At 29.2% G+C, this 11542-nt stretch overlaps 1 protein-coding gene across 4 annotated transcripts in view; it reads left to right on the top strand.

Moving 5' to 3' along the window:
* LOC130796895 (heat stress transcription factor B-4-like) overlaps positions 1 to 2717 on the top strand; it is a 13239-nt gene extending 10522 nt beyond the window's left edge. For 3 of the 4 annotated variants that reach the window (XM_057659323.1, XM_057659320.1, XM_057659322.1), the window contains one exon: positions 1881 to 2710. In XM_057659323.1, the coding sequence (XP_057515306.1) occupies positions 1881 to 2480 (600 nt within the window). In that variant the 3' untranslated portion in view covers positions 2481 to 2710. Of the gene's footprint in view, positions 1 to 1880 lie in introns of all 4 variants that reach the window. The other variant, XM_057659319.1, reaches the window with a different exon arrangement.
* The last annotated feature ends 8825 nt before the right edge of the window (positions 2718 to 11542 follow it).

Here is an 11542-nt window from a genome sequence, read left to right as displayed (position 1 = left end):
ATCAATGAATCAACTCAACCTAAAGCTTATACTTAAGAAGGCCTCGTAATATGTTATATACCCTATCATGAAGAACCGAGTTTTCATGCATTCAATACCCGGTGTATGATAGAGTATATAATATATTATTTCAGAGCCCTCTTAAACTTAAGTTTTTGGTTGAATTACTTCTTTCACATAGTATCATTAGAAGCTAACATGACATAAGAATAAACTCGACTTTCGTTGGCTACCGATAACAAACTCAACAATGGAGGTTTCCTACTTAGGTCTGTTTGACACCTCTACTTATGTCTAAGAATGTAGAGTCATAGTAGCATAGTGCTTGACCATCTAGTCAATGTTATGGTGTCGTATTTGATCTCTTTTCAATGGTGTGTTAATGGCAAGTTTGATTTGTTAAAAGTTTTCCAACATTCTAAGTCATGCAGTTTTGATTAAGAATCAGTACTGATGATTTGGAAAAGTATATGTTATCTTAGATTATCAACATGAAGAATAATTTCTAGAAATGTTTGGATCGAGTTGTAACTTTTAGAGATATTACTTGTTCTATATTATCTGGAATTTCCCTTTTGTCTTGTGTATGGTCTCCTAATCTTATTTGGATAAACCAATGTGAAATGGAGAGTCCAAGAAACACTGGAAATGATAAAAGTAGCCAGCTCATGGTTATGGAGTCTACACTTTTTTTGTCCTTTCCTCTTAAACTGATATTGGTTGTTCATATTCTTGTGTGTATTCCTTTTAAGAGAGAAAAATGGTGTAAACTTAAGCAAATTCACTTTTTTCCCTTTTGCTGCAAATTATTTTACATATACTAATCCAACCAATAACAATGGTGGCTAAACATTTTTTAAATTAATGATCATATATAGTTTGAAAATCTTAATTTGAACATAAAAAAGTTAAATTTTTAATACCCAAGTTGTACTTAGTTTTCATATTTGTTTTCCAAAGGAATAATTGTTTGATGATTTTGTTTGGATCAATGTAGGGAAGGAATAGGGGGAGGGAGGGAGGACCTTTCAAAGTTTAGGTTCTCTAGGTATTTGGTAGGAAATGTCTGTGGTACATAACATAAAGATTTGTGCAATTACTTAGTTTTGAGTGTTTATTTCTATTTTAATTTGAAGCATCATGTGAACTGTTTGTAAGATCTCAAGATTCTTTTAGTTTTTTGTCTTGGTCATTGTCCCTTGTGTATCTCTATCTTCTTATCTTTCTTATATTCTACGTACGTACACCTTTCTGTTTATTGTATATGCAATTTTCCATACATTCTTTTATTATTAACCTTTTTTCCTTTTCAAGTTTGAGTAAGATATTCTTCTTCAACACTTTCAACCTCCTTGTTTTTACAAGGTTAAGGGCTACATTGATACATATGGGTAACTTTTTAAAGCTTTAATGCTTTAGAATATTTTTGGTATTGTTTCTTTTTTGATGTGAATGTCAAATAACTTCTATTTAGACGGGTTTAGAAAGGTTGAATATTCACGATTTTACATGTAATAGAATAAATATTATTTCTGATCAAGTTTGAATAGAAAATATGATATGTAACTTAACATATAAAAAAAATTTAATGAAATATTTTACTATACACCATCATAACTCTTGAACAAAATACATTGAATAATTTATTAGATTATATAACATATTCTAAGATTGGCTCTGATGCTACGATAAGAAACCAACTCAACCAAAAAATTAAGCTGATGATTAAGAACTCGGGTGATACCATGATAATGGCCATCATTATGCTAACAACTTATCTGCATGATGTATTGCATGAAATTTATGTTGGAGTATTACTATTTAGTTCCATTATTACTCAATCAATTAACATTTTTCTTGTTCTTCTTTTTTCCTTGTAGGGTTTCAAGAAGGTGGTTGCAGATAGATGGGAATTTGCAAATGAGTATTTTAGAAAAGGTGAGAAACACTTACTATGTGAAATACATAGAAGAAAAACACCACAACACCATCATCAAATTCAGTACCAAGATCAAGTATTACTTCCACCTCAATATCTTCCCTCACCATCAGATGATCACAATCCTTCATGGATAAACATTGATCATCAGCAGTCGCCTCTACCGTCACCGAAACCGAATGTGGGACCCACTAATGACATCTTAACAGCCTTATCAGAAGATAATCAGAGGTTAAGGAAGAGAAATTTCATGCTTTTATCAGAGCTTAACCACATGAAAACCCTTTACAATGACATTATCTATTTCATTCAGAATCATGTTAAACCAGCAACTCCTAATGGTAATAATGATCAAAATCGCCCTCCTAACTTTAATCCAATAGCTGTTACTCCTCCTAAGCTTATTGAATTGGATGATCAAGATCATCCCGAAACCGCCGCCATGAATGGTGGTGATGTGAGCAAGAGAGAGCCTATTAAGCTGTTTGGAGTTCCTCTTCAGAGTAAGAAAAGATTGCACTTAGCTGAAGGAAACCTTTGATGAACAAGTTCATTAATTTTTAATAATAATAATTAACTATGTTAAGTAGTGTTTATTAGTTTAGATGGTTAGATTTTAACTAGTAGAGTTTCATATTTAAATTTTATGAGATGTGAAGTTTTGATTACATAAATAGCACTTGAGTACATTTCATGACTTGGTGCATGAAAATTTGTAATGTACTAGTATTGAATATGAGTTGGGATTATATGACTCAAATTTGCATCTCTTTCGTCTCTATTCAATTCTACTTCATCAATTTCACTTAATTTATCTCTATACTTATCTTTTTGAACATGATTACACTTTTCGTATTTTTATATTAGCTATATTAAGCAAACTGAAGTGAGAACTTATTTGATGTACGTAGTGTAACAAATTCTAACGAACCATAGAGACAATGGACTTAAGGTGAACACAAATGAGCCAATTTTACAATGAAACGCGCTCCGTACATAAATTAAATAGCACATATAATGAATATTATGAGAATATGAGCTCTTTGTTCGAGGTCATTTTACTGAGAGACGGTCTTTCACAATAATGTCTCAAAAATGAAACATAAAATAGCACAAAAAATTTAAATTGATTGTATATCTAGAGTTATAATTATTAGCTATAACATTCTCGTTAATTTTTGTGTTCATATATATAATATTGGGTTCTCATTAAAATTTATTGAATCGATTTATTTCGAGTACTTGATGTATATTTCCAGGCACGTTGTATACTCCACTATCTTTATAAGAATCTATCTTTTTGGGATAAACTGTGTGCGTGTATTTTACCTTGTCCTCTCTTTGGAAGGGACAAGGGTATGATCTCCTCGTCTATCCTCCTCTTCTAAACTGTAACTTATATGGGATATTTAGTTGATGACTTTGACTCTGAATCTATACATAAAATTGGAAGTATAAAGTTGGGTGAATTGAAGTTTGGATAGATTAGGCAAATTTCACTCATTTTTGAACAATAATAATAAGGATTAGTGGCATGCATGTGGGTGAAAAACATAGAAAGTAATTCACTAATAATGTGTAGGAAGAATAATATGTGACAAAGAAGGTACTTTTTGAATGTTCTATGACTTTAATCAATGACAATGGTATGGTATGAGTACAACTATATGAATATGATCTTGTTGTTGGTCCAAAAATATTCGAGTGCATCTTCTTAATTCAATTGGGATTTGAAAAAATGTTGTGCATGGCAATAATGAGAAGTCTCATAACTTTGATATATAGACATAGTGTATATGCCATGATTCCCTCCTCAAAAGCAGGGTCCACTTATAAACATCTTTTTAATGGCCCAGTATCTGCTAAAGTTTATCAATGGGGTGAAAGCTGAAAATACCAAAAGCATCATTATTCTTCTTTGATTTTCAATTTTTGAGTGTCAATATTGTCTTTAAAAAGCTTCCTTTCATTTTACTCTTATTACTTCATCAATGTAGAGCAAATGGTTTGAGTATCGCTGTTATAATTAATAGATATCATATATGTTATATCCGTTATTTGTTTTTCTTTTATTATTATTTAAGGTGAGATTTATGAGTTGATTTAATAGCTGAAGATTTGATATTCCTTTCTATTTTTGTAATTATAGTTCGATTTTCTTTATCTCCAAAATAACAATTCTCCCTCCCCCTCAAGCCTGTAGGGGTTTCACCTTACACTAAACGCAAAAACAATCTTTTTTGATAACCTTGAAAATTGATTATAAATTATCACCTTTGTGAACCTAATTCCTTTTTGATTTCGATATTGGAATTCTTTTGAAATCTGATCATGTTTTTCAATAGAATCTATAGCATATTCTGATACTTTAATTATGATTTTCACTTTTTAGTTAAATTGGTTCCTTGACATGGTATTAGAGCAACTTAACAATAAAGTCACTGATTCGAATCTCATTAACTACTCTCGTGGGAGGGGTTTGATAGAGTATATACGTATATAACATATTCTGATACTTCAACCATAAGCGTAAGGTTTTGTTGAGATAATTTCTTGATATTTTAAAAAATTTTAGTTAATCTTTGATTATGTGTTTCACATACATAATCAAAGTTTTCTCACATAGATAAAGTTTTTACCAAAAGAAAGTGTTATAAAAGCTTCCATTGATTTTACTCATCTTTAAAGTATGGAGTAATCCAAAACAAAGCTCATTGATTATAATCCATATATCATGGCAAAGATAAAGTTGCTTTGCCATAAACTTTAAAAAAAGGGGTTCTTTTATTGCTTTCTTTTGGTATTGATTTGAAGTTTCTTTGTTGTTTGGCTGACTATCAAAAGTGCATCATGAGATGCAAACGTACCCCAAAATCTAATTGTGAATCATTTGCTTTTTGTAAAATTCTATCTGAAACGACTCCATGCAACAACTTTATTATTACCTTTATTGCTATGCAATTCTAATTCTCTACCAATGTATTTAAATATGCAAGTAGAATTAAAGTATATTCTACGCACTTAGTAACCTTTTAGTTCATTATACTTATTATATTTAACTTTTTAAATAATATTAATAATCTTAATTAGCACGTATTGGAGGAAGTATTTAATTATACTTCTTTGTCACCTTGATCAGATTGCTCTTCAAGTGATGATACAAGGATTATGAATAGTGGGTGGGTGAGTATATTAGTGGGGTATTATAGGTGGAGACATGACCTTTAGGGGGCGGGTAATTATAGGTTTAAGTATGAGAAAGAGAAATAAATTATCGATTTTACTGGGTTATAGGTGAGGTCATATACAAAAATATATTAGAAAATTCAGTAAAATAAACTTAAAATAATAAGTGAGGCAAAATCAAAAATCAACAGAAAGAGTAATTCATATTTTAAATGTCCTAATATATTTATTTTTACACTTGCCTTTACTATTAAAAATAAACATTCTTTTTTTTTATGTCATTAGAGTGACAATCAACTCTAATACAACATTCAAAATTTGACTATTTTACTTTGTGAGTTGACGATTTTCTTCTATTGACCCTTAAGTATTTGCTTAGCTTAATACGTGATGGTCACATGTATGTTATTTTTTTTATTTTTCATATTTTATACCGATAAGCAGTATATTCTATGAAAAGTATTGGAAAATAGAGTATAAAATATGGAACAAATGATATAAATTGCTTCCAACCACTACTCATTGTTGTTTCCCTTGAACTAGAAGATCAACATCTACATTCTTCCTTTAAGGATATGGAACAAATGATATAAACTACTCCCCCGATTCATGAACTTCAGATGAGAAAAATCCTATGAATTATGAATGATGTAATTAAAGGATCGCAAAACTTTTTATTTCGATTCATTTTTTGAACTGTGTTACATTGTTATTTTAGGTAATAACACAGTCTCATCATTTTTTTTTTTTATTATCATTCACTCATCTTCTCTTATTTTTCCATACTTTTAATCATATGTACACAATTCAATTACACTCACCATATTCTTTATATGCGTGTAATATTATGTTGTAGCTATCTATTAGGAACAAATAATAATATAAGTACTTAATTAACATTCTAATTCAAAATGATTGCAACAAACAATTGTGTGGAAGGAGCTAGATTAAGATCATATATATACTTTGCAATGAATCAAAAAGGAACTCAAGTATTAAGATCATGGATTTCTTAGGGCTTTCAAACAAGTTATAATAGTTTACCAAAGTTCTTCCACTAGATTGCAATATTTGTGCCTCTAGATAACTTTCAATGATTGAAGTTACACTTTAGGGCACTAGATGGATGGAAAATCATTTCATCTCATATGCCCTTCTTAATTCTTCCTTTATTGCTTGTGGAATCCAATTCTTATATTTATCATTACATTAAATTTTGTGTAAAAAGACTATATATTCTTTTCTTTTAATTCAGAAATAGATTAGAGAATCCTCACATGTTAAAAGAAAAGAAAATATAATTTTATATTCTTTTTTTTAATTATCTGTAGATAATTAATTTTTATGATAATTTTTGGAAAATTTTAAGAAAAAGACGAAAAAAAGTACTCTCTCCTATTCACTTTACTTGTCTTATTTGGTTTTTCAATATTATTCATCAATCACTCTTATTATGTGATTTATTCTTGATCTATAAGTTATAATATAGTCATGTGGGATCTTGTGTAATTCGTATTATTGTAAATTTTATTAATATCAACTTTTTATAATTTTTACTAGAGTACAATTAGAGATATTTAATGTTGAAAACATGCATTGGCAAATGTGCCAAAATCAAATGGACAAGTAAAGAGAATAGAAGGGTGTATATGATAAGGTTTTTTATAACATAACTACTATTTTTTATTACTTCTTTGAAAATGTTTTTATACACATTTTAAAGGAGTATTACTAAATAATTTTGTAAGATATATTAATGTGAAAATTACTACAAAAATATAAGACACTTAATTAATAATAGTATTATTTGTTCACTATTTTAACCTTATAGTTGGCTCTTAAGAAATCAAAACTTTTTCCCTTATTTGATTTGATATGCGTGGAGATGTAGAAATGATTATATTTGGTGAAAAATTTAACAATAAGGTTTCCAATCATGAGTTTGAGATAGCTAGGGTTTCCCATAAACTTGGTGACATTTAAAAAATAAAAAAATTAATGAAAGCAATTATGCAAAGGATGAGCTCAAAAATGTCTTTTTCAAGGAAGAAGCAATAACTTAATCAAGTACTAAAAACATGGGATAAATAAAGCTTCAATGAAGCTATCATTAGCTAGAATAATAAATCTCTTTAACAATAATTTAATTTATAATTAACGATAAGCATATATTTTGCAATGAGTTTAAGCAGTTAAAGAATTGTCATAATTATCACAACATCTACTTTCATAAGTGATTAACTCATCCATCAATTATTTTTGAGTTAGGTTGACCCGTTTTATGTTTGGGTCAATTCAACTAATTACGTTTTTAAAATTAATATCATATTTATAAAGTTTTATTCAATATATATTTTTATAGAAATGAGCTTTTGATGTATTACTCAAAATACAAAAATTAACTAAAAATATAATTTTTAAAACTAAAATGACGAGTGGAAGTCAAAAGAGTTGACAAGATTAAGAAATAAGTTCAAAACAGTCGGATCAAGTTACAATCGTGTTTGACCTAATTTTTTTTCTAGTATTTTAATTGCAAATTATTTTTGGTTAAATTAAAATTACAATTATAACCTACTAATTTTCAATCAGATTTCAAATTAATTTTAAGTTGGATAAAAAAGTTATTAAATTTCGGCAAAAGAGATTTTTTTCATAGCTACAAAGTTTTTTTTTTTCAATATTAATATAAAATAGCCACCAAAATTATTTCACTAAATATAGATTGCAATAATATTTAGGAAAAATTGTTTTTAAAAAGCCAACATTTTTAACCATCTGCAAATAAAGGGTCAACATTTCATTTAATCAATAAAAAGACAACCTTTGTCTCATTTTTTCAATTAAAGAGATAGTTTACTGGTAACCGGTTAGAATTTATTTCGCATACCTACCCATACATATTTGTCTCTGTCATCACCACTTTATTTCAAAATTCACAAACATCTTCCAACTCCCTTGCAAACCCACGAAAATATTGTTGCATCTTTCAACTTAATTTCGCATCTTCAACCCACGAAAAAACCAGTTGCTGCATCTTTAACCCCCGGGCAAACCAGTTGCTACATCTTCAACTCAAAAAATCGGTCCCTTTAATTCTTCTCCAATGGCGACACAAATGCAATTTTAGGGCAAAGTTGATTTCCTCTAATTTATCACAACCTAAGTAAGTTTCTAACTCTAAAATTCTGCAATTGATGTCTTATTATTGATAATTGTTGATTTGCTTAGTAATTGTTGGAATTTGCTTTGTAATTGTTAGAATTTACTCTCTTATGGTGGAATTTGTTTAAACACATTAGAAATTAGGATTTTTGTGTAATTGTGAACATAATAAATGAAAAGGTGTCTATTAGAATTTAGTATGGGGGTAAATTTAAGGAAGCTAAAGGTAGTATTAGTTATGTTGGAGATTTTGGTAGAATAATGGAGGTAGATCCAGATGATTTGTCCATGGATTACTTGATGAGTTTAGCTAATAAGTGCAATGGAGATAGATGTATACAGGGGCTTTTTTTAAGAACTTTATTTCTGTTTTTTTTAAGGAACTCGAGTTAACCGGTCACAGCAGGGTTGCTTTACCTGCTATCTTTTTAATTGTAAAAATGAGACAAAGGTTGTCTTTTTATTGAATAACTGAAACGTTGACCCTTTATTTACAGATGGCCAAAATGTTGGCTTTTTAGAAATAATTTTTCTTAATATTTATCATTATTGTATACTTCGTTTAATGATTGAGCATGCACTTTTGGGCATCAAATACTAGAAGGGATTAATTCCTTCTCGTATCCTGCTCTAAATTCCTTCAAGTTTTATCATGTGAAATAAGATTCGAAATATTAATTTTTCTTTACTATTTTTTTTCTCTCTTTCTTTCCTTTCAATCTTTTTTATTCTTTCAATTTGAACAAAAAAAGAAATCAAGAAAAATAAATAATAATAATAATAATAATAATAATAATAATAATAATAATAATAATAATAATTCCATTAATATACCATTAATTGAAAAAAGTAATGATTGTAAGGTTTAGTGAAAAGAGGAAATATTTATAATAAGGGAAATATACCATTAATATATAACAATCAAAGAAATTTAAGGAGTTCAAAACATAAATAAATAATGCAATCTCCATTTCTTAATGAAATTTTCATAAGGAATATTCACAGGAATTAAAAAAATAGAATCTTTTGATGGTGGAGATGATATTTTATTAACTAATAAATTCGATAGATAAAAAGTAGGAACCATAAATATTTAAAAAATGTTAAAAGAAAATTAGTAGAAAAAATATGAGGACAACAAGTAATAGAAAAATATTTTTATAAAGTCAGTGGAAACATATAGAGACCATAAGGAATATAAAAATGCTGAAATGAAATTAGTGAAAGATATGTGGAGACCAAAAAAACATTATTAAAATGTTGAAATGAGGTTCAACAAGATTATTTTTGTACAAAATTTGTAATATAAATGGAAATATTCTTTATAAAAACAAGAAATAGAACACCTTATGGAAAGTGAGAACTTCTTTAAGAAACGAAAGTCGGAGCAAGTATTTCTTAATAGAAAATATTAAACAAGTTAGGTTATTTTTGTTTAAAAATATATATATCTCAAACTAAACAAATTCCGAAAAACTTTTTAGAATTTAATCTGAAAAAAATGTAAAGAACAAATTAAATAAGGAGTGATTCAGTATTTAACTTTATTTTTTTATATATTTGTTGAATTTTTGATAAGGAAAGATAGGGAGTTGATTAGATGCATGAAAGATGGTGGAGAAAATCGAAAAAGAGAAGTGTAGAAAAGTGGTAATACTTGCCGTCAGGATCATTTCTGTCTTTGGTATGTCGCCTTCTATTATTCTTACTTTTTCCTTTGGCTTTTCTACTCGTAGTCATGGGGCTTTTACTAATACTTCTACAATAAAAGGCAAAATGTTAAAAAACTATCTAACATAAACCCAATTTTACAAATAACTACCTTAAATAAAAAATTTTGCAAAAAACTACCTTAGATAATACAATATTTTGCAAAAGACTACCTTGTAACGGAATTAGGCGTTTGACCGGTACATTTGACGTTGACCAGCACGTGCCAGTCACGTGTTACCTTTATTAACCTAATTCTCCTTCTTTTCAATTCGCAGCACTCAATCAATTCCATTCAATCCTCTTTTCTCCCATTTGCGATAAACCCTAAGTTTTTCTTCTGCTTCTTTCTTTCATTCACCTTGCTTTCGAATTCCTAATTCTCTCAAAGATCATCGTTTTCTTCCAATTAATCAGTTATGTCTGCTTGTTCTTCAAGCGAAAATTCTTCAATTGAAAAATGTGGGTGTGGAGTTCCCTTTGCAAGGAGGGTTTCATGGACCAAGGAAAATCCTGGAAGAAGGTTTAATACTTGCGTTTTTTATGATCCTGATACAAAATCGAGGGGTTGCAAAAAGTTTAAATGGGCTGATGAACCTGAAATGGCTGTTTGGCAAAGAAAACTCACTAACAAACTTGTGGAGGAAAAGCGACAATTGGCAACCGAAATCAAGATTTTGACATCAAGGATTTCTTGCTTGGAACATGAAAAGGAACAAGCATTTTCAGAAATTAAAATGATTAAGAAGAAATGGATGAATGAGAGGGAGCATGTAAATCAGATTAAAAGCTTTGTATTAGGGTTTTTGTTTTGTTTTGTGTTGGTGTTTCTTGTAAAAATCAAGGGTACTAATTGAAGTTTAGGACCTAGTTAAGCCTAATTGTAACATTGATTTGGATATTGTAACATGATGATGATGATGAATGAATGAATTAAATTTTTAGTCAAGGCTGTGCTGTGCTGTGTTTTCTGTTGGTGTGTTATGTTCTGTGCTGTGCCAATTGTTGTTGCTTGTCTTGATTTGGATATTAGCTTAATTGTTGGTGTTTTCTGTGCTCAGCCTGAAATGGATATGGCCAATACACTTTAGTTCAATTACTGATTATGGCCAATACATAATCAGGATGATCTTAGTGCTGTGTTGTGCTTGTTTTGTTTTCATGATATGGGCAATACATTTTGTGCTGTGCTGTGTTTTCTGGATATGGCCAATACATGCTGCACAGCATGAAATGGATGATTTTAGTTCAATTACTGATTAGTCAAGGCTCACTTTTGCTCCACATGATCAGTTCATTACTGCATACTGATTCAATTTGATGATCCAAACACATTGCTGCATACTCAACTTAAATTATTGAACTGATCAGTTCAACTTCAAACACATAATTCAACTGATCAGTTAAATTCTTTTGCTCCACATGATCAGTTCAATTACTGATTCACACACATAGTTCAAGATAGTACATTCTGAGTTCAAGATTCACACACATTCTGATTTTCTGCATACTCATCTTCAAATTGTGAACTGATTCAAAGCA

Source organism: Amaranthus tricolor, chromosome 12 (assembly GCF_026212465.1).
Source record: "Amaranthus tricolor cultivar Red isolate AtriRed21 chromosome 12, ASM2621246v1, whole genome shotgun sequence".
Classification (NCBI taxonomy): Eukaryota; Viridiplantae; Streptophyta; class Magnoliopsida; order Caryophyllales; family Amaranthaceae; genus Amaranthus; species Amaranthus tricolor.
The sequence above is the reverse complement of the archived record's forward strand: the minus strand, read 5'-3'. Positions and strand labels throughout refer to the sequence as shown.